Source organism: Rhinatrema bivittatum, chromosome 3 (assembly GCF_901001135.1).
Source record: "Rhinatrema bivittatum chromosome 3, aRhiBiv1.1, whole genome shotgun sequence".
In the NCBI taxonomy this organism is placed as follows: Eukaryota; Metazoa; Chordata; class Amphibia; order Gymnophiona; family Rhinatrematidae; genus Rhinatrema; species Rhinatrema bivittatum.
Window position 1 is genome coordinate 294,960,100 of NC_042617.1, and position 24,612 is coordinate 294,984,711.

General features: G+C 44.0%; 1 protein-coding gene across 4 annotated transcripts in view; it reads right to left on the reverse strand.

Annotated features, from left to right (window-relative positions):
- Positions 1–604: 604 nt before the first annotated feature.
- DIP2B (disco interacting protein 2 homolog B) overlaps positions 605–24,612 on the reverse strand; it is a 433,878-nt gene continuing 409,870 nt past the window's right edge. For 3 of the 4 annotated variants that reach the window (XM_029594985.1, XM_029594983.1, XM_029594982.1), the window contains 5 exons: positions 23,704–23,761; positions 22,133–22,207; positions 21,376–21,550; positions 21,089–21,212; positions 605–1,565 (listed from right to left, as the gene is read on the reverse strand). In XM_029594985.1, the coding sequence (XP_029450845.1) occupies positions 1,313–1,565; positions 21,089–21,212; positions 21,376–21,550; positions 22,133–22,207; positions 23,704–23,761 (685 nt within the window). In that variant the 3' untranslated portion in view covers positions 605–1,312. The remainder of the gene's footprint in view (positions 1,566–21,088; positions 21,213–21,375; positions 21,551–22,132; positions 22,208–23,703; positions 23,762–24,612) is intronic. The other variant, XM_029594984.1, reaches the window with a different exon arrangement.

Below are 24,612 nucleotides of genomic sequence, written 5' to 3' on the forward strand. Positions count from 1 at the left end.
ATGCCGTGTACATTCAGCCGGAAATGCAACCCTTGACCAAAGTTTGGGTGGCACATCCATAGCTCGTACCACTACTTGCCCACTGCCCTCAGCAAGGAAAACCAGGGACCGTGGAAAACAAGTGAGCGCTCACAAAGTGCTCCCAGTGCTGTAAGGTACGTGAGACAGACAGTGACAGCAACAAGGAACAGTCACAGGACGTGAGGCTGATGTACATTTTAAGGGACCACGTAAAAAGTGCATAGTTTCCAACATAAAACTAGGGTAAAGTTACTTTACTAACCATTCTTGTTTTTGAAGATCAATTTCAACCTTGCAGAGACAGAAAGTTTTTAAAGCCTGTGTGAATGTACTGCAAGACAAATTGTTAAGTCTTTCAGGTTAGGACGTACTTCCAGCAAACAACAAATATGGCAATATTCTGGGCCTTGAAAATTCTTTTTCTCTAGAGACAACGGATGACTCTTCACCAAAATACTTTGTGCTAGAAACCTTAAAACTGTAGCCCTGGTTCTCCCCCCCCCCCCCCCCGCCCCCCATATCTAACATCAGTTTTTTTTTTATACTTAACCCAATATCCCCTCCCCTCCCCCACCCCCACCAATTTCCCATCTCTAAGTCCATTCTGTTATATTAATATTTACATCTTTAAAATATAGGCAAACTTTTCAATGTAAAACTCAACTAAAGTTAACTGGTAATTCTAAATGAGCTGGTTTTTGGGCTTGGCCATGACATCGTATTTTACAAGCATTGGAATCCCATGATAACAGAGCAAAGCATTAAGACTGAAGCAGCCAAACAGGACACATACAGGGGATTCAGAACCCACCCCCCCCCCCCCCGCCCCCCATCTGATAGTTTCCCATATCAACTAAACAAAAGCCCAATGCAGAATCCTAAATCAGTACAAGTTGATCAAAAATACATTCCCCCCCCTCCCCCCTGGTATACACACAGAGTTTGTAACACTAATGGACAAAAATCTCCCTTGGTTGATTTTTGCTGCTCACACCATGTTAGCTCTGCAGTGAGGATACAGCTAATGCAGCGTGTCCAGAGTTGTTTCACTGTCGTGGTGACGACTTTCTTGGACAATTTTAGCTGTTGATGAGGCGACTGCAGAGGTGCAACCCCTCCCCTCCCCTTCCCCAAAAGGATCTGATGCAAGAAACAAAAAGATAGCAGAATCTCACTTAATGAACCGGAAATCAGCCTGCCTCGTTTCTGCGACCTAAGCAAGCAAGGTTAGACGTTGACCACTTGGGTAGTGGTGCTGTAGTAGGGGCACAAATGTTGGGTCCTTGCCCCTTTACATATTATAGGCCACATAGATGGGATCCAGGTGGTCAGCCAAAAAACTGTCCCGCAGATGCATGCGTTGCTTCTCCCCTCGAGAATTGATGGGAATTATTCCCGGATCCACAACCACCACTACTCCCACAATCAAGTAATGTTCTTCCAAAACCACATTCGTGACCAGAGGGACTAAGTCCAGGGCTTCCTGCTCTGAGCCACACAGCTCCACCACCACCACAAGCAAATTGGTCCAGGTGAACACAGCACTATAGTTACAGGAGGAAAAAAAAAAATAAAAAATTATATGTTAGTGTCATTTATAAAACAGTTTGTCAGCATTCAGGGCTCCAGTAAATGTTTTCTCCTATACCTGATTGACTCGACAGATAAAGACTTGCAATGAGTCAGGCAAAAGCAGCATGATGTACTTGATAGCCATCTTTGATTTGGGTAAAAGTCAGATCATTTTAACCACATTCACATTCAGAGGGAAATATATTTTAAAATATTAACTGCAAATGGGCTAGAAATCAACTGGCAATCCCCATCCGGTGACTCTATATACCATCAATGAGCTCTTTGTCAGAACCAAAGATGGCAATCAAAACCCAGATGTACTAAATGCTTTTTCAATTTTGTTGTGAAAGGAAAAAAATGCTTAAGTATAACTGGCACAAATGGTCTTCCATCCAATTTCATTTTAGGCAGCTTAGTTTTTCTTTTATATATCTTTATTAACTTTCAGAACATTCATACAAAAAAAATCAGTATCAGACTGTATCCCTTTCCATGCCCCCCTCTCCACACCCGTCCCCCCTTAGAAAACTTCCAATCAAGCTGGAGTGGCAAGAAATCAAAATTTAAGGACACTGACCACGATATGCAGAACCCCAAAAGAAGGTAAGAAAACAGAGCCTTATTGTCCAACATGCACACTCACTAAAATTATCTAGGGTAGAAGGCTGGGTTCACTCAACCCTACTAGCTAAAAACAAGTGATAACTGCTACCATCCCTGTGCCCTGAAACTATTTATTTGATTTATAGTAACGCCTCTCGGCACTTCAAAGCACATTGCATTCAAGAACTATAGATATTTCCCTATCCCTACGGGACTTATGATCTAAGATGGTAATTTTCAAAAGGATTTACATGTGTAAATGTAACATAGCACTTTTCAAAAGGCATTTACCTGTGAAAAATGCATTTACACTTGTAAAACCCAATGTTAGGTATGTAAATGCTTTTGAAAATCAGGCCCTAAGTTTGTACCTTAGCCATTGGAGGGTAAAGTGACTTGCTCAATGTCACAAGGTACAGCAGTTACATTTGAACCCTGGCTTCTCTGGTTCACAGCCCACTGGCTCTAACCACTAGTCCACTTCTTTGGCCAGTGCCTGAATCTCAAACAGCTGTTCTGTTTACTTCAGGGAGCAGAGCAATTGTTTTCTTCTCTGCAATGTTTGCTCCAAACTCTCCACCTCCTGTCCCCACTGGAGGGGGGAGAAGGGTATGACACAGTAGACACTGCAAGCAGCTAGTAGGGAGAAACAGGAGTAATTTCTTTCCTGTTCTGCTGTGTGTGTGCTCCATTCATTCCTTCCCCTTGTTTCAAAAGCAGGGGATGGGCTGGATCAGGTACAGATACAACCACTGCTGTGATTCCAGGACTCGGCAGAGGGTGGGAGTAGGAAGGAAGTATCCTAATGCACAAAGGAGCTGTAAGTGAATGATGGGGGAGGGAGAGAAGGTAAATGCTCAAAGAAGGTGATGTGAAGAGGGGATGGTAGGAGAGGGAGATAAGGAGGGGGTTGAATGCTGGGGAAAGAATGAGGTGAATGTAGTATCTTCTCCCATTCTCCATGAAATCAGCAATGCAAACTTGGGCCTTCTGAGGTGATGAAAGTAGACCAGGGTATGGGGATGCATGAGAAACATGTGGGATGAGGGGATACAAAAGAGCTGGTGGTAATAGGGTGGAAAGTAGCTGGAGCTTTCAGTGAAAGAAAAGCCAGAGGTGGTGTTGGGGGGAGGTGAGGAGCAGCCAGAGGTGTGATGGGAAGGAGGAAGATGAGAAAGCCAGATAGAGAGATTGGAAGAAGGAAGAGTTTGAAAGAGAGAGAAAGGGGACTGTGGCGGAGGGGGGGGGGGGGTTTGAATGTATAACAGAGAGGATACTGGGTGGGAGGGGAGAGTATGGAAGAGAATGACTGGTTGGAGACTGAATCAGAGAGAGAGTGAATGGGAGAAATATGAGAGGAGATAATTGACAGTAAAGGATTCAAGAGCAGGGATGATGGGGAAAAGAAAAAAAAACTGGAGGGGATAGCAGAGTTGCTTTCCTGTAACAGGTGTTCTCCCAGGACAGCAGGATGTAGTCCTCACATGTGGGGTGACGTCACTGGACGGAGCCCTATCACGGAAAACTTTTCTGTCAAAGTTTCTAGAACTTTTGAGTGGCACACTGAGCATGCCCAGCATGCCATAATCCCTGTAGCCACAGGGGTCTCCCTTCAGTCTCTTTTTTTCCACGCTGCAGTTTGCCTCGCGGTTAGGAGCTCTGTGAGAATTCTCTCACACAATTTTCCTCACGGAAAAAACTTGAAGATTACTTCATTAAAAAGTTCCCTCATAGAGTCTCCCATCGCAATATTGTTTTTCATCGCTCGGTGAGAAAAGTTCACTATCCCCGGTCAGTTCCTGCCCCTATCTTTTTCGGTGTCCGCAGGCCATCGACCGTTTCCGGGCCTCAACTTCTGCCATCATGGCAACAGGTTTACAAAAATGTCTGGAATGCCCCCTTACCATGTCAATTACAGACTCACATGATGTCTGTGTGCTGTGCCTTGGCTCATCACACAACGTTTCTCACTGCCCAAGTTGTGCCCAGATGACTCTGAAGGGTAGGCGGGCTTGCCTCGAGAAGATGGAGACTCTCTTTAAAATCAAGCTGACTATCGATGTCCACCCAATCGTCACCAGCAGGAGCATCGAAGAAATTAGTAATCAAACTTCACCGGGTGCACCAGGGCAGCGGTGACCGTCCGTCACCAACTCCATCTATGGCATCTGTATCATCATCCTCGATGCTGGAGAAAGACCGGACTGAGCACCGAGGGAAGCACCGACGCGAGTCTACTCCCGGTGCCGGCACAGACATCACATTGGCCTCGATGGCTATCGAGCCGCTTGCGAAGAGGACACTGGTAGAGGAGCCTTTAACACCCTCTCCACCCAAAAACCAATGCGATCCCCACCGATATCGGTGCCGGGTACTGAGCCCCCATAAGTGCCTGTGGAGGTGCCAGTAGCGCCTAGCCTGCCTCCCCCTGTCGCTGCAATATCTACACCAGCTTTCAGGGAGGAACTGGAAGGTTTTATCCGTCAGGCAGTGCTCGATGCTCTCCGAGACTTACAGTCATCGATGCTGGCCCCCATTGCCATCAATATTTGCACCATTGCTAACCAGACTGGATGCACTCATCTGTGCCCTTCCGACACAGCCCGGGCCACCAATGCCAAAGCAACCCGCAAAGTCTCTGAAAGTCCTTATTCCCATTCCGGGATCCTCAGAGGATGAAGGCACGGATCCCAGTCCCCGTTCAACTCCGATTCCACCGATGCTGGAACCAATGCCTGGTCTGTCAGGGCTCTCGGGACAGAGAGGCCCACAGTTCCCCTCGATGCCACCGAAACCCACACCAGTGCCACGACACCTTCCATCGAAGGATCCATCGGTGCCAACACGTCCAACAGTACCAACCTTCTTCCCTCCCTCAGGATCTCGACTAGAGACCTTTTCTGACACATGGGAAGATATTGACACCGCCACATCCACGGAGGACATCTTATCAGAACCATCTCCTCTGGAAGAAAGGAGAAAATCTCCCCCAGAAGATCTCTCCTTTGCTAATTTTGTAAGGGAGATGTCAGAGACAATCCCCTTTGACCTGATTACAGAGGACACCCGCCACAAGACATTGGAAGTTCTCCAATTTGTTGAAGCTCCGAAAGAAGTTACTGCGATCCCTGTCCACAAAGTGCTAGTGGATCTCCAGCATTGTCTCTGGGAGCATCCTTGTATTGTCCAGCCAGTGAATAAGAGGACAGATGCAACTTATCTGGTCCAACATATTCCTGGATTCCAAAAGCCACAACTACCCCAATCGGTGGTGGTTGAGTCTGCACAGAAGAAGGCCAGAAGACTGCGACCTCACTCTTCAATGCCTCCTGGCAAAGACCAAATATTCCTTGATATTTTGGGTCGCAAGATGTTTCAGGGCTCTATGCTAGTGTCATGCATAGCTGCATACCAACTTTACATGACACAGTATCAAAGGAATCTCTGGAAGCAGGTTCAGGAAATAGCCGACACTCTTCCCCAGTCTCAACGCCATACTACAGAAAGACCTTGAGGCTGGGAAACATGAGGTTTGTGCTACTTATGACTCCTTTGAAACAGCTTCTTGCTTGTCGGCAATGGGAATCAGCGCCAGTAGGTGGGCCTGGCTGAAAGCATCTGACTTGAGACCTGAAGTCCAAGACAAACTTGCTGATTTGCCATGTACCGGTGAAAACCTATTCGGAGACAAGATACAAGATGCAGTGGCTCAACTAAAAGACCACAATGAGACCCTGTGGCAATTATCCACAGTTACTACTGAGGTCCCTTCCTCTGCAAGGAGATCCACCAGAAGGGACCCTAGAAAACCATTTTATCGCCCACGCAGATACTACCCACCTACATCTCGCGTGAGGCCAACTAGGCTGTCTCAGAGAGCACATCCTCGACAGCCTAAAACATACAGGCCTCAGCCACTAACGCAAACAGGCCAAGCCTCTGGATTTTGAGACCTATCCAGAGAACAGCAGTCGCTCCACAAATCCAGATCTGCCAGTAGGAGGTCAAATTCACCACTTCATAACCAACTGGCTCAACATTACCACAGACCAATGGGTCATATCCATAACCCAGCGATACCATCTAAACTTCCTCATGGTACCCCCGGACTCACCACCCAATCCTCTGTGGATGCAAAAACATCACACAAGTCTTCTAGACTCAGAACTGTCCACCCTTCTGGGCGCCAGGTCTATGAAACCTGTTCCCTGGGCACAGCAGGGCAGACTGTTCTACTCCCGCTATTTTCTCATTCCAAAGAAATCAGGCGGCCTCCGCCCCATCTTAGACCTCCGCAATCTCAACAAATTTCTAAAAAAGAAAAATTCAGGATGGTATCTTTGGGCACCTTGCTTCCCCGTCTGCAAAAAAAGAGATTGGCTCTGTTCCCTGGATCTTCAAGATGCTTATGCTCACATTTCAATATTCCCACATCACCGCAAATACCTGCGTTTCCTAGTGGGACATCAACACTTTCAGTACCGGGTCCTGCCTTTTGGACTTGCCTCGGCACCCCGTGTATTTACAAAGTCCCTAGCAGTGACTGTGGCCCTTCTACGCAAAAAAATCATACACATCTTTCCTTACCTGGACAACTGGCTCATCAAGAGCCAATCCAAGCAAGGAGCTCTCGACACCCTCAAGCTTACTATCAATCTGCTACACTCGTTGGATTTTCTCATCAACTACCAAAAATCCCACCTGACTCCATCTCATCTCCTGACTTTCATCGGAGCAGATTTGGACCCCACAGTGGCAAAGGCCTTCCTGCCCAACGGCCGCGCAGACACACTTTCCAACAGGCCGATACAGTAAAGCGCGGCCGCAGTTACCCCGTTTCTAACCCGCTGTGTACTCACAATTTGGCCGCGTAAGTCTAACCCGCGATTCACTATCTGTTTTTACCGATCCTTACCGCTTCTTTTACTCGACGCGTATCCCTTTCCGCCTGCGGCATGTATATGTATGTAAATGATCCGATTAGCTATTCCCTCCCATACAGTAATGTGTGCCCCGACTATCTCCTTTTTAACCTGCTATCTTGCGCGTCTTTTACCTGCTGATTTACCACCTACCCTGACCCTGGCGTTAGTGTGGTGAATTTAGCCGCACAGTCCCAAACCAAACCAACCCAATCCAAGCATCAGGCAAGCCCCAGCAGAGAGAAACTAAATTTCACAGTCCCAAACCAAACCAGCCCAATCCAATCCAAGCCCCAGCAGAGAGAGACGAAATTTCACAGTCCCGGGCAAACTTTCCCCCAGCCCCTGCTCACCTGCCCTGGCCGTGGCCACGCAAGCCTCCAGCAGCAGCAGTAGAAGGGCGGCGAGAGAGAGCGGCTTCAGCGGATCGGGCGCTCCCCATGCGAGGCAGCTTCCAGCAGCCCCGCCGGCGAAGGTGAATACGCGCACACCGTGACCTCAGACGTCCAGCCGGGCACTCAGGTCACTGCGTGTGCGCATGCACCTACGCTGCCTTGAGCGCCCATATTGGACGTACAGGCGTGCAAGTATTCACCTTCGCTGGCGGGGCTGCTGGAAGCCGCCTCGCATGGGGAGCGCCCGATCCGCCCCAGGCTGCCGAAGCTGCTCTCTCTCGACGCCCTTCTACTGCTGCTGCTGGGGGCTTGCGTGGCCAAGGCCAGGGCAGGTGAGCGGGGGCTGGGGGAAAGTTTGCCCGGGACTGTGAAATTTCGTCTCTCTCTGCTGGGGCTTGGATTGGGTTGGTTTGGTTTGGGACTGTGAAATTTTGTCTCTCTCTCCTGGGGCTTGGATTGGGTTTGTTTGGGACTGTGAAATTTCGTCTCTCTCTGCTGGGGCTTGGATTGGGTTGGTTTGGTTTGGGACTGTGAAATTTCGTCTCTCTTCTGGGGCTTGCCTGACGCTTGGATTGGGTTGGTTTGGTTTGGGACTGTGAAATTTCGTCTCTCTCTGCTGGGGCTTGCCTGACGCTTGGATTGGGTTGGTTTGGTTTGGGACTGTGAAATTTCGTCTCTCTCTGCTGGGGCTTGCCTGACGCTTGGATTGGGTTGGTTTGGTTTGGGACTGTGAAATTTCGTCTCTCTTGCCCGTCCGAAGGAGGGTGCTTTGTTTGCTCCCTGCCTCCGATCGCCAGCTGCTGGGGCTTGCTGGCGCCGGGCGCTCAAGGCAGCAGGGTCTGTAGGAGAGCCATCCACTTCCTGGTAACTGTCATTTCAAAGGTCATTTGAAATGACCTTTGAAATGACAGGTTCCAGCGCACCCAGGATACTGTATAGGCGCTGTATAGTGCCTATACAGTAAAATGGATTGCGCTTCATGGACGCGGCTTGCATTTGTATGCCATTTAAATACTGTATCGAGCGGTATGTGATCCGGACTGTGCGCGTGGCAAACGAGCGGGCGCCCGGCACTGCCGCACTTTTTCTACCGCGTCCTTACTGATTCGGCCTGCAAGTTAGCTACGTCTCTGCGCACAAAACACACAGCTTCAGCACATCAATTCCTAATGTTGCTGGGCCACATGGCTTCCATGGTCCACATCACTCCTATGGCCATATTGGCCATGAGAATAACTCAATAGACTTTGAAATCTCAGTGGCTCCAAGCCACTCAATCTCTGTCAACCCAGATTTATGTAACACACCAGCTACGTCAATCACTTCACTGGTGGACAAACAAAGCCAACTTGCTAACAGGTCTACACTTCCAGCAACCAGTTACAACCAGTTACACAAGTGACCTTAACCACGGATACCTCCAACTTGGGTTGGGGAGCTCAGGTGAACAAACTTCAAACTCAAGGTACTTGGACAAAACTCGAAGCAACATTTCAGATCAACTTCCTAGAGCTTCGTGCTGTACGTTATGCGTTCAGGGACTGCCTTTCACACAAGACTGTTCTCATACAAATGGACAACACAGTTGCAATGTGATACTTGAACAAGCAGGGTGGCATAGGCTCTTATCTCCTCTGCCAAGAAGCCACACACATCTGGGATTGGGCCCTTGCACACTCCATGTATCTCTGGGCCACTTATCTGGCAGGTATACAGAACGTAGTAGCAGATCACCTCAGCCGACAGTTCCATCCCCACGAGTGGTCTCTGGATCCTGTGGTAACAACCAGAATCTTCCAACGCTGGGGTCAACCAACAATATACCTCTTTGCATCCGAACTGAATCACAAAGTGGACAGATTCTGCTCCCTGCACAGGCAACAAAACAAGTTAACCATGGACGCCTTCGCTCATCCCTGGAACACAGGCGTCCTATACGCGTATCCCCCGATACCGCTGATAGCCAAAAACTCTAGTGAAGCTACAACAGGACAAAGGGTCAATGATACTCATAGCCCCGTATTGGCCTCAACAAGTATGGTTTCCCATACTTCTCGATCAGAGAACCCATTCGCCTGGGCACAGCGCCCACTCTCACAACTCAGAACCAAGGCATGTTACGCCATCCAAACCTTCATACCCTATCCCTCACAACCTGGATGTTGAAAGCTTGAACCAGCAACCGCTCAATCTTTCAACTAATGTCTGTCAAGTGCTTGTAGCCTCACGAAAGCCTTCCACAAGGAAATCTTATCGTTCTAAATAGAATAGCTTTACCATATGGTGCACAATTGCTGAGATTTGTAAAGCTGCAACATGGTGCTCTCTTTACACATTTGCAGGACATTATTGCCTGGACAACGAAGGACGCCAAGACTCTGCCTTCGGCCAATCCGTCTTGAAGAACTTATTTCCAGTAATATCCCAACTCCTTCCACATCCAATCTACTGTGGTTTTCAAGCTGCCTCATTTTTCCCAACAGCTCGTCAGTTGCTGTGCCTGTTGCACAAGTTGTACGCTGTTGGTCCAAATTAAATATGAGTCAGCCTGTAGCTTGCTAATTACCCACATATGTGCGGACTACCATCCTGCTTGCCCTGGGAGAAAGCAGAGTTGCTTACCTGTAACAGGTGTTCTCCCAGGACAGCAGGATGTAGTCCTCATGAAACCCACCCGCTACCCCACGGAGTTGGGTCTGATATGTTTTATTATTTTATTTTTTCGCTCGCACCTTTTTAGATAATTTGTATGCTGATCCAGTAAAAAGTTTCAAAATCTGCCAAGAATCCAGTGAGTGGAATGCAATTTTCAGTGCTAGATTATTGTATGTTCTAGGTAACATTTATTTTTTGTTACATGGAGAAAGGTGATGGAGGGCTAAATAATTTTGTGAAAACAAGAAGCATCTCACCAAGTGGAACAAAATTGGTAAGAGCCTCTTGATAAGAAACTGACAGTACATCACTGATTATGTAAGAACCAAATAGTATGGTGCAAATTTCTTAAATTGTCCCCATAAGACCGGCAGGATCTCAGTAACACTAATGTGCTATATTTTTACAGGATTGTTCTTGGGGTGGAGGAAACTAATCATTATTGTTGAATTATCAACATTTCAGGGGGAGACTGTGCAGGTCCAAATCCCATAGACCTATGCCCAAAGTCTTATGTACCTAGCAACACTTCTGATTATCCAGAAGTGCCAAACAGTGAAGAGCAATAGCAAGGAAGCAAAAATCAGAACAAATAGAAAAAAAAAAAAACAGGAGGAGCAAAAGGGTCCTGCCATCCCCTAGTCCAGTAAAAAGGGGTGAACTGGTAGGAAAAAAAAATCACTCGAGTCTGACAGGTGTGCAAATAAAAGTCTTTACTGTAACTTAAAAAGGAAGATCCAAGCCATAATACCAAAAATCACAAACATCAGAAATATGATGGCAATGATTATTATTGTCAACTTGTCCATCTTAGGTGTTTGATCTTTTCTCACTTCCCTTGCACTATTATCCATGGAGAAAAACATTCTCACCTTGAAATGCTGGGTACCTGGAATGAAGTTCCAGCATAAAGGCAATCAAAAGGTGGAAAAATACCCCCCGACACAAAAACTGCAGGATAACAGTCCCCAAGTACATAAACATCCAAAACTCTACTTTGGACAAACTCTTCAACTTTTTTCTCAACTGGGAAAATTCTCAAGGGGTTGCCCTTTGCAAAAATATCACAATTTCTTCTTACCCTTGCTTCTTTAGGTTGCTCAGGTAACAATATCCTTACATGCCAGTCCTTTGAGATACCGGGGGTATGCTTTCCCTTCAAATTGGTCAAGTTCAGAGTCCAAAAATCTTTTTCAGAAGTCCAGTGTCCAAATATCCAAATGTGAAAGTTGATGACAAGAGGCCCATCCACAAAGTATTAGGATTCCCCCCAGAAGATTAACTAACTTCTCAATAGTGACTGAAATCCTGAAGAGATCTTTCCTTCCTAAACTAAAATCCTGGGGGATCTCGAGCAGTGATTCCTATCTCTTCCCCTGTTGCCTTCCCACTTGGTTACCTCCTTCCCTCTCAAGCACTGAGCATGCTCCAGGGGATTATATATCCTAGATGCCATACCCCCACAAAAGGTAGGGTTACAGAAATGGGAGGAATTCCAAAATACAAAATATTCCTACTATCCCTAGCTAGCAATCAATGGGAAATGGGGACTGAAAGCCCGATCGCAGAAATGTAAACCACTTTGAATTATGTGGAAAGGCCAATGTCAACTGTTCATTTCTTTTCTTTTTAATGAAGAGTAGTAAGGATTTTGTTTTATCCAAAAAGAAGAGTAATGCTCTTCTGAAGTCCAGTGTGTGGACAGCCTTCTCCCCTTAAACGTCTCAGAAAAATATATTGATATTAAAATGGATTTATTTAAAAAATTTGTTGCCTGCACTATCCACTACTGTTGGCAGATTATAAGAAATACACACAGTAGTCATTATTACAAGTCACCAAAAACTGAAACAAACATACTATATATAAATTCCTCAGCCTAGTTTCCTAGAATAATCCACCTCACACAGCCAGTCTTATACTCTCCTACTCATTTTTTGAGACAAAAATATTCTATCATTAGCTATTTCAGCTAATTAACCATCTAAAAAAAAATAAATTAATAATCAACCCAATGGTCATACTGACCCAAAGGCTTGAACAAAGCAATGCTTTCACCTGTTTTCTAAAACAATAGATACAGCTTTCAGAGCTCTGCATTTGGAAAAGAATTCCCTATCACTGGCCCAGTGACTGCAAATGCTCTTGTTTTTGATAATCGAATTGTAAGGTAGACCTATTGCGTCAGAGCATACAAGATGGACAGTAGATCTTTAAAACTGAACTAATGCACACAATGGCACATCGCCATTCAAGGCCTTTTGTACAAGAGTCAAAATCTTAATATGACACTGCACTGGTAACCTATGAAGGGCTCTCAAAATAGGTGTAACATTATCCTGCTGTTGAGCACCAGTAAGCACACAGGCTGCTGCATTCTGGACTATTTGCAATTCTCCCAAGGTGAATGAAAGCAAGCCAAACAGCAATATAGTAGTCCAAACTAGATAACACTAATGACTGCAGCACTGTTTTTTATTATTTTACTATCTTATGAATGTTTTTAGTTTGTAAACCACCTAGATATTGATATGATTGTGCAGTATAATCAAATGAAATAAACTGCGAAAATCATCCTTACTTATTCTCAGTTTGTAAAATGCATTTTTAACAACTGCTTTCACCTGAGGGCAAAAAGACAAGGCGAAGTAAAAAAAAATCACACCTAAATTTTGTATTTGAAATGAAATTGGAACGGATCATTTGCCTAGTTGAAATGTAGCACATAAACCAGCAAAAAAAGTCATAGAAAGTACTAGCAGCTCAGATTTAAATTAAATTGGGAGCCTACCATTGGGAGAAATTTAAAATGAGTTTTCAAAACTACTTTACTGTGAAAAACTGAAGGAGAGTATGAGACCAGGGGCTGCAATCTGCTTACTCTTCTGGGCAGAAGTCGGAAGAAGTAATTTTAGATCTGCCGACGCCAGTGGTTGGAATGGTAGCTTCATGAGCTGATCAAGATCTACATTAGATTCCAAGATACAGGGGGATCCTTTAAGGGAGGCTTCAGATATGTGAGTGGCCCTTCATGAAGGGGTTGAAGGAGATAGGAGCACTATCACAATCATAATGGAGTGCTGCTATATACCTTGACACACATTGCTCAGTGGAAAAAAAGACTGAGGGACTCTGCCTAGGGGCAGGGTGAAGACTATAGCTGCACATGCTCAGTAGAGCATGTTTGAGAGTTCTAGAATCTTTGAGATCAAAGTTCCGTGCTCCATACAATGATGTCACCCATGTGTGAGGACTACCATCCTGCTTGCCCTCAGAGTGAGGTTATCAAATTTGTGGATGATACAAAATTATTCAGAGTAGTTAAATCACAAGCAGATTGTGATACATTACAGAAGGATCTTGCGAGACTGGAGGATTGGGCATCCAAATGGCAGATGAAATTTAATGTGGACAAGCGCAAGGTGTTGTATATAGGGAAAAATAACCCTTGCTGTAGTTACACGATGTTAGGTTCCATATTAGGAGCTACCACCCAGGAAAAAGATCTAGGCATCATAGTCGATAATACTTTGAAATCATCGGTTCAGTGTGCTGCAGCAGTCAAAAAAGCAAATAGAATGTTAGGAATTATTAGGAAGTGAATGGTTAATAAAACAAAAAATGACAATGTCTTTGTATTGCTCCATGGTGAGACCGCACCTTGAATACTGTGTACAATTCTGGTTGCCGCATCTCAGGAAAGATATAGTTGCGATGGAGAGGGTAGAGAGAAGGGCGACCAGAATGATAAAGGGGATGGAGCAGCTTCCTATGAGGAAAGGCTGAGGAGGTTAGGGCTGTTCAGTTTGGAGAGGAGACGGCTGAGGGGGGATATGATAGAGGTGTTTAAAATCATGAGAGGTTTTGAACGAGTAGATGTGAATCGGTTATTTACACTTTCGGATAATAGAAAGACTAGGGGGCACTCCATGAAAGTTAGCAAGTAACACATTTAAGACTAATAGGAGAAAATTTTTTCACTCAATGCACAATTAAGAACTGGAATTTATTGCCAGAGAATGTGGTTAGTGCAGTTAGTATGACTGGGTTTAAAAAAGGTTTGGATAAGTTCTTGGAGGAGAAGTCCATTAACGGCTATTAATCAATTTTACTTAGGGAATAGCCACTGCTATTAATTGCATCAGTAGCATGGGATCTTTTTGGTGTTTGGGTACTTGCCAGGTTCTTGTGCCTGGTTTGCCTCTGTTGGAAACAGGATGCTGGCCTTAATGGACCCTTGGTCTGACCCAGCATGGCAATTTCTTATGTTCTTAAAAAAGGGACACGACAGTTAAAGTTATCTTCACCAAAAGGTGAGCACCACATAGAATAATCTTTCCCATTTAAAGTTGTAAGACTTTCTGGTAGTTTTTCCTTGAAGCTAGAACCACCCTTTTTTAATTCAGAGGGCAAATGCATATTTATTTATTTATAATATTTATACCCTATTCAATCTATAGTCCTAGGTGGCATACAATAAAACATTGATGATACTTATTTATTTAACATTTTTATATACTGGGATTCATGCGAATTCGCATATCGCCTCGGTTTACATTGTAACTGAAAAACAAGCATGAGAGAATGCTAATTACATAGAACAGGGAATAAAACTTGGTACAGTATATGTGGGGAAAAAAAACATGGAACATAATAGAAAAAAGGGAAACAAAAATGTAACTTTATCTTATTATAAAATGTGATATTATAAGCTTGGTTTAAGAGTCTTTATTTAGTCTGTTGAATAGTGTGGTGGTGTTGAGGTATATTGTTATCATAATTGGAACGCTTGCTCGAAAAGCCAGGTTTTTAGTCTTTTTGAAGTTGATTGGGCATTGTTCTGTCCTGAGTGCTGGCGGTAGAGAGTTCCATTGTGTTGGACCTGCTGCAGAAATGGAACATTTGCTTAGAGAAGATTTGATGTGTGTTGTTATGAGAGTGTTTTTGTAAGCTGTTCTCGTTGGTCTGGTTGGTAGATGAAATTGAAGTGGAATGTTGAGATCCAGAGGAATGAGATTGTGTATGGTTTTGTGAATGATTGTTAGTGTTTTGTATAAGATTCTGTACTTTATTGGGAGCCAATGTAGGTTCCTTAAGATGGGGGTAATATGGTCTCTCTTGTTGGTCTTATCAATATCCTGGCTGCGGAGTTTTGCAGAATTTGAAGGGGTTTAAGGGTATTAGCTGGAATGCCGATTAGCAGAGAATTGCAATAATCGATTTTAGAGAAGATGATTGCTTGGAGGACTGAACGGTAATCTTGGAAGTGTAAGAGTGGTCTGAGTCGTTTAAGGACTTGCAATTTAAAGAAGCCCTCCTTAGCAGTGTTATTGACGAATCTCTTTAGGTTTAGTTGATCGTCCATGATAACTCCGAGATTTCTCACTTGGGTAGAAAAGGATGGTTGATTTGTTTGGTTCGAGTTTGTCCTAGCATAGTTACCGTCTTGAGAGGTAAGGAGTATTTCCGTTTTATTAGAATTGAGGATTAGGTTAAGGTTTGAGAGCAAGTTGTTGATGGATAAAAGGCAGGTGTTCCAGAATTCTAGTGTTTTTTGAAGGGATTCTTTAATTGTTTAAGAATTTGTACGTCGTCTGCGTAAATGAAATGGTTAAGATTTAGTTTGGAAAGGAGCTGGCATAGCGGTAAAAGGTATATGTTGAAAAGAGTCGGTGATAGTGAGGAGCCTTGAGGGACTCCCATGGAGGAGTCGACGGGGTGTGATTCCTTGTTGTTGATTCTGACTTTGTAGAATCGGTTTTGTAGAAATGACTTAAACCAGTTAAGAGTGGTGTCTTTGATTCCGATGTCAGCTAGACGTTCCAAGAGTAGAGAGTGTTTAACCATATCAAAAGCGGCTGATAGATCGAGGAGTATGATACTTGTTAGCTTGTTACTCCTTAGCTTGTTAGCTTTAACAAGTATGATACTTGTTAGCTTTAACATCCATGCTATCAGAGCCAAAGACTGAAGGTTGGGATATAGAAGATTCCTGATGCACTGCGTGATGAGGGATTGGAATCTCTGCAATGCTACTCCAAAGAGCAGCTTTTCCTTGAACGGTAACTTTCCTAAGTGAGATTTGGACCACGAATCTGCTACCCAATTGCAAAGCCACAGCAGCCTTCTGGCAGTGACAACTAAAGCTACTGATCTAGAAGAACTCCAAAGAAGATAATACAGAATATCTGCCAAAAAGGCCACAGCTGATTCCATGTGAGCTGTATCTTTACATTCTGGAAGCTGCTCAATCCAGCACACAAAAGCCCTAACAACTATAGCAGCACAAATAGAAATTTACTATTTCTGCTCTGATGGTCCAAATAAGTTCAATCTTTCTACCTTGAGAGTTCTTCAGAGAACTACTCTCTTCCACTGGAATAGTGACATGCCTAGTAACAGCCGTAACTAATGCATCTACCTTTGGAGTTTGGAAAAGATGCTGGACTGCCTCTAGAGGAGGAGGATACAGTTTCAGTAAATTTTGAACTTCCCTGAGATTAGACTCTGGAGATTCCCACTTGGCTAGAACTATCAACTCAAGAGTGGAACAGGAAAGCTTTAGTGGACTTACAGACTCCCTTTAATAATGGGATCCCAAACTGGAGTTTCCTCAACCTTAGAATCCTCTAGTTGGAAGTAAGAAACAACCTGATCAATTAGTACTGATACTTCATCCCCTTAGAAAAGTCTAAATGATAGAGTTATCCTCCCTAGCATCGCTGGTGGAGACTAGCTGTTCCTCAAAATCATCTTTGTTCTCCTCCCAATTAGGGATGGGAGACTCAGCGCCCCCCCCCCCCTCCCCCGGAGCACTTAGGAGGAATCTGTACTGCAAGTGGAGCTTGACTGGTCTTCGTGGGAAGTTTAAGGGTCCCCCTAGGCTTCTGTATTACACAGAAGGCCTGGTGAAGAAATCAAAAGAACTCCGGTGAAAATTCCCCCCAAATCCGTAGGAGCAGGAGAAAGAACTTGATTTGAAAAACATTCCACAAGAATCAAGATTGGGAGGAGCCTCACACACCCAAAGACACTGCAGACTGAAGCAGGGAATGGCCAGAGTCCATGGAAGCCTGAGACAAAATGGCCCCTGTACCCTCAGTTCCCTCTGTAGCCAGCTTGCCTGAGAACTTCCTCACCCCTGCCTGTGACTGAACATAGACTCTTGGGCTTGAGAGAGGAGCCGCAGCTCCAGACATGGCTGCCTGTAAAGTTTCACCAGGAATCTTGCCTGCCCGAATATAGGCTGATCAGAAGGGCCTACAGTGGATGAAATGCGCCAACCGCTACACGCATCACATCAGTGACTGAAGTCTGAACTTCCCATGGTGAAAACCAGGATCTGTCTACCTCCTCTCTCCCTGCGGGTACTTACACTCACAGCAGGCCGAGCTGAATGGTGTCTCCCCACTGCTCTAGACAGGACCCAAACTGCAGGCTTTTCTGCTGTTTCCCACAGAAGACAGACATTGATAGCCTTATTTTATTTTATTTTTTTTTTAAATCATGGCCTCCGGGCAGAAATTCAGAGATGGAGGGGAGGGAGGGTTGGGGGGACAGGTAGGAGGAGTTTTTCCTTTAGGAACTCAGACAAATAATAATTATTTTTTAAAGAGCAGTCTTCCCCAGGGCTCCACCTAGTGCCCTCTTGGACTTGGAGCTGTCAAAAAAGGCAGGCTTGCACTACTGGAGAAAACCAGTAGCCTGCTTCAGAGCTTGTTCCAGTAAGATCCTGCTGTACCACCAGTTGTCCTATTATCTACCGGAGGCAGAGAATATTGGATTTTCAGAGCTGCACCACCTCTAAGCACTGCTGATGATGTCACGATGAAAGACAATGTTCTCTGCCTTTGTCTGCCAGTAGGGAGACAAAAACCACAAGTATGAACTAAACTGGTGTAGCACAAAACAGAACAAGAATTGAGAGCAATATCTCTTTTTGTGATCAGGTTCCTAGAAAGCAGAGGTTTCTCCGATGAGCTGCCCAAACATAGGTGAAAGCATCCATTGTTAGCTTCTCTTGAGGTTGGTGAAAATGACTTTTTAGAAGATTTGAACTAACTGCCATATTAATGATTAGATTGAGAGAGTTGGATACTTTCAGTGTATGTGACAACAGTAAAAGATGCTGGTTCCATTCATGTTTTAGTTGCCACTGAGCTTGTCTCAAATGAAGCCATAAAAGGGTATGACATGGACCACTGCTGAATTTCCTTGGCCATTTTTTGTACAAAGCAAGAGTGTGTCATGTCTTCAAGGAGATGTACTCCTAAAGGTAGATTTTAAAAGCATTGCTCACACAAATATGTATGTGGGTGCGCGTGAGCTATGTGAATTTTAAGAAGCCGGAAAGTACGCGCGTACATACTTGTGCATGCATCAAGAATAAGAAGGTGGAAAAGGGGGCGAGGCATGGGCGTTCCAGGGTGGGGCCAAGACTTATGCGCATAACCCTGAATTTTGCAAAGGCTGATCATAGCATGCGTTGGCATGTTACCCGCATAATTTTCTGCTTGTGCTGAGGAGGAGCAAGGTTCGGGCTCAAGTGTGAGGCTTACAGGACGAGGTATCAGAGGGGTCCTGAACATTGGGGGGGGGGGGGGAGAGACAGACAGACAATATGACACTATGTATCTTCCTCTGTAAGAGGGGCACTTTTAACTCAGGGTGGGGTTTTGTTTGGGGGGGGAGGGGGGGAGGCAGTGTTACATTGGTCTGCCTAGGGCACAAGGGTCTGTAGACCTTTGTAACACATTTGACAACTAGCTAAATTCTGAATTTGAGCTTCAGTTATGCAATTGGATCTGCTTCTTAATTTTCAAAACATTTACAGAGTGGTTGAAGAAACAGAAGTCGTTTACTATAAATGAGAAGAAATAAAGAATACTGCACAAAGGTTGAATCCTGTTGGCATATCATGCTTCTATCAGGGTAGAGGGAAGGGGACAAGGTATAGTTTGATCAGCTTAGACCCTTTATCTAAAATGATGCTCATCTCTGGCAGAGAGAAGGGGCAAGTTCCCAAGTACCCGCAGGGGACACACATTTAAGCTAAGAGGTGCAAGTAAGAGGGAAGTGTGATCGATATTGCTATAGATCATGAGATGGCAGATAATACAAAAACAATGTATATAGATATAGGCTGCTGAGGGGATGCCTCTAACAGAAGACCTCTGGATTATGATATAAAGGTGCAAGATTATTCTGAACCTTGCTATGAATTGGACAATAAAACAGGAGGGGCTTCTGGAGTTGTCCTCTCTCTTGATAGTGGTGAGTCACAGGATTGAGAACAGATCTGAGTCTGGTTCTTTTTATCTCCACACTGAAAAGACAGAATAGTGGACTGACAGTCCAACTTGGAATCCAGTGTTCAGAACTGGTAGGCAGTAGCAAGCCTTGTATAACTTTAAAGTATTCCTTTATTAATTCCAGCCACATTTTTCCCACAACCGAAATGAGTCGGAAACGAAAAGGCTTGTGCGCTAATAAATCTCTGGCATCTGTGCTAGTGGAATTGTCATGCTGAAGAGAAATTCAGCTAACAGCACTGGTTTTTGCACTAATCTCTTACCATGCACCATAGTGGACTTCTTGTCCTCATCTGCATCGACAAATCTTGTCAGCATGACTCCACTATTACTCAAAGCAATTCATTGCTCATTGCAATTTATCACCCTCTTTATCAGGAGGAGAATGGCTCCTATACCAGCACTGTGCCAAATCATGGTGCTGATCATGAGAGGACTCTGCCTTTTTTCAGTTTAGGCGAAATCATCTTCAGTTGAAGATGATTTCCTCTTGAACCCTGATGCCTAAAGCTTGAGGGCACTCCAAAACATCTAGAAGTTATGGCTCCTTGACTTTCTGGTCCTGGGGGACATGCAAGTGCAGATGACACGATTTGGCACATCATGAGCAGGGCACTGGCACCTGACATGCTGGGTCTGTTAAAGGCATTATCTGGGTGCAGCAAGGACATCTTTTGAAGCCCAGCTTTCTCAGACATTGTGAAGAGGACCAAAGCTAAGTTGAACCCAATTTTGAAAAGTATAATTTTTTAAGGTATTAATTTTTTGGGGTGGGGTGCACGGACTAAAAAAAAAACCAAAAAAAGAAAAATGATGTAAATTTGTAAATAAATCTTAAAATAAAAGTAAGTAGAAAAAAAATCTTTTCACGAGTGGTAAGGAGAGGAAAAATATGTCTGCTTGCATGAGCAGAAGAAAAAAAGACCAAGGAGACTCATAGTGGGTGGCTGCACAGGTAGGTCCATGCATGCTCAAGGACCAGTGCTTTTTTCCATCTCACTGCTGTCTGGTGTCATCACCCAATTGTGTGGTTAATTTTATCTTGCCTGTCCATACACAAACATGCTGAAAATATTTGTAAACATAATTGTAATTAATGGCTAAATCTATGAAGACCTAAGTTTCAAAAAATATTTTTGTGGTTAACTTTAGCACTGGTGAAATTTGCTAGACTGAGAAGATTACATTCATTCAAAGCGGTGCAACATAGGGCTACAACAATTCCATCCTGCTCCAACAAAGAACAGAGTGGAAGCACAAGGTTCCCTCACACCTCACAAATATACTGTGTCTGAACAATAATGTAAGCTTCCCTTCCATGCTGCCCTATCACAGAACTGGAACAGCAAGAGCTGTAGAATTGCAAGCTTCCCTAATAATGTAACACAATCTTGTTCTGCAGGAATAATTTGCCTTGCTGACTCAATCACTATCCTCTTTGCCCGACCTGTCAGCTTGGGATCAATTAATGCCAATCAACATGGTGGTTTTAGATACGAACCAGGTATCTTAAAAGCAGACAGGTTCTGTATCCCTGACCACCCTTTGAGCTATTCAGTCTTAAGAGGAGAGAGGCTGTTTCACTGTGCTAGTCCCAGGCTCTTACCATTCTGCAATGCTCCTGTGTGTGCGAAATACTGAGGTCTCGATGTCTGTTGGATGGTAACGCAGCCCCCTCAGCTCCAGTGTTTCATCCAGAGCCCCAACAACGTAAAGAGCATCATGGCGATCTGCAGGGAAAGATAGGGCAGGTGAGATTATTCAGCAATGGTTACTGCCTGTGCAAGAGTCCAAAACTAAGCCAGACAAGCTGCTGTGATATTATGGTATAATATTGACAGGAGGCAGCTACACATCACATCACTGCCCCCCCACCCCCCCCCCCCATCATACCTCCGCTGGCATCCGTAAGCTCTGTCCGACGAACAAACCCAAGATATCCAGTTCTGGCCCAAAGTGTCTGAGTGTCGCCAAAGCTAAGCTTTGTGTTGAAATGATCTGCCTGGAGGCTCTCGCTATCATAGATGGTGTAATATCCACTGGCAGTATGAGGACTGTTCACCCAAATCTAGTTAGATAAAAAAATAAAAAAATAAATAAAATAAGGCAGCCACCATTTACTTTAAACCTTGGAGGCAATTAGATACACTGAACCTAAGGACATTGTCCATCTTTGTGCTTTAGGCCCCATTTCCTCCCCTTCTCAGAGACTCACAGCAGAAGGGTGAAGGTTTGGAGGCCTTCTCCAAGGCTGTATGTTCATGCCACTTGAGCCCTACTTGGGGTTAGAAGCCCCAAGCTGCATGTAATACTATGGCAAACACAATGCTCCATGTTAAAACAGCAGTATCTTACAGTTATGCCATGACTGGCATCAGTCCTTTTTACAGTAAAGTGAAGAACCACTAGGATCATTTCTTTAAAAGCCTCCAAGTAGCAGAAGGGAGTCTAATGAGAAGACAGTAGTAACAGTAAGACAAATCAGATCAAAGCTGAGATGCCAGCCATGGTCCTGCCTCCCAATTAAATTATATTTTCCAAAACCAGTTTATGTTGCTTTTTTTTTTTTTTTTTTTTTAAATCTCTGACGCAATGAAAGTGAATAAAAACATCATTTAAAAAAAAAAAATAAATTAAACTTTGCATTTACCTCTCCAAGGTGGGAGTCTCCAAGAGGTCCTTTGGTCTCTGGGTCAACAATAATCACTCTGACCCCAGGCAAGATCTGAAGATGAAAACGATGCAGACGCAAGAATAGAGGCAGAAAGCATTCTGTATCCCTGCTGCGCACTCTCTGTCTCACCAAGTGTTTATGTTATGGCAGTCTGATAATGGTTTCACACTCTCCAACCCAAAAAGGGTCAGGAAATGGGATTTTACGTTTTATTTGTTCATTTTTAAATATAATAATGTAATATTCCTCAAAGAAACCTTAGGTTGGCAAATAAGGGCCTATTAACAATTCCATCATTAAAGTCAGCACACCTTAGTCAGGTGCGAGATCGAGCAGTATCACTAGCCAGCCCTAAACCCTGGAATACATTACCAGCCCAGATAAGACGACAAGCAGACACTAAGAAATTTAAGACCGAGCTTAAGACATGGCTCCTTTGACTGTGCACATGCAGACACTAATTAAAAATGATTATGTTTTACTGTTTAGATTAAGAAACTTTTAACTTTATGGCTCATTTTTTTTTTTTTTTTAATGTTTGTAATTTATATTGTAGTTCTTTTTTATGATTTTAGTATTGCACTACTTCTTAATTTATTATTTTATACCTACATATTTACTAGTATTTTGATTTTTATTAATGATTTATTGTATTTTCTCTAATTTCATTGTATTTTAAACCGTTGTGAAGGTCCTACTGATTCGAAGGTATATAAAAAAAACAAACTAATAAACTAATGCAAAACACTCATGGAGCCCTGTTGCACAATTTCAGCTGTACTGATTGTGTTCCATTTTATTTTCAAATCTGAAATTCTGTGAGAGGTCTGTTTTGCACTGGTAGAAAAGTCCAATGCGTCAACATTTGTTCAGTTCATCAATGGCCATTGTAAAGTTATGGCCAGGTAAAACCCTATCTTAATATTAAGATGTCATGCTCTCTTTTCAACTTAACAGATTGGGAACCCACAAATTTACTATAAATACTGTCTGACACTGCAGAAATCCTAATGGAGAGGACAATACTTAGATTTCTGAAAAAGATGGCAGCTGTATATTTATTTGCCAAGAAGACAGTGCTAGCAGTGGTAGGAACTGAAATAAATAAAACACACAGAGGTAACCTGCTGGGCTAAACCCGAGATGCTCTGAGTAACAAGCATGTCTTTCTGATGCCTGGATTTTTGCGATCCAGGAGGGTGGCTCAGCTGACTGACTTCTGAGGTCTGTACTACCTGCTTTTGAATTAGTTTTGCACTACACCAAAAGTCACACAAAATTTAAGATATCAAGGCTTAAAGAGTTAAAACTGAAATCCACCCAACCATATGCAAGAGTGTATTCACACATTTGAATTCCCTGCACACAGTGGAGAGAATTCAAATCTCTCTTACACATATTCATTGCAGACATCTTGAAAACCAGGCCTGTTTGTGGATCTTCGGGACCTGAATTGGCCCTCCCCCCAATTAAGCATACTTGCATACTGTTCTCAAAACACTGATTCTATGTACGTTTCACAGAGATAGCACTGATTCTGGAATTACCTTTCCAGACTCGGAAAGCAGCAGGCTCTGGGGAGCTCCTCTCTCTACCAAGCGCACCCTGTAACCAAAAGAAACACCACATCCTTTCAGGTAAGCAAGAACACCTTGACAAACAATTTTCTATCATCAATTTAATACTACAGAGACCTCAGTGAAAATATACCCCAAAACTCGTGCAGAGAATGGGAGATACTCTTGTAGTAAGGACACGGCCCTCTGCACTGCAGCATCAATCATCCATCCTTTACCAGGGAGCATGAGCATTAACTCCACAATATGCCTGCTCCTTGCCAGCCTGCACACTTGAACTCAGGATTCTGTGCATCACTGCGCAGTGTTACAGCTGAGCAGGGCACTTCTGCCTTCCCCCCGCCACCCAAACACATGCTTTTCTGATAACTAAATGTGGGAAGGGGGACACATGGCTTTTAACGTTCTATGTAAAGTTATGAGAGGTCAATGCTAGTGTTTCATATTTCATTCCTTGTATCTGCTGCCACACTAAGGAAGCATCCCCAGGAGCCTCAGTGCTGGCTAGCAGCTCATTTACAGATATGCACAGGCTGAGCATCCTTCAAGAAATTATCACATCATGGAAAGATCAGGATCCAATCATCTCGCTATTATAACGCCTACCTTTAGTTTGGAGACAACCTGGAGTGCGACAGCTGGCTAGTAAACACAGCAGCAGTGAGCTGCCTTCAAGACGCGCAACCTTTTATGGTTAAAAAAGAGCTCTGAAGCCTAGTGAGCAAAGTTCAAATTCCAGCACCAGTGCATCCAGTGACACTAAGCGAGTCACCTAACCCAGGTTTAATTTTCACATTTTTCTTTTGCTTTGCTCTAAAGTTTAAGATTTTTTTTAAATTTTCCCTTTATAAAATAGAGTTTCTGATACACAGTGCAACA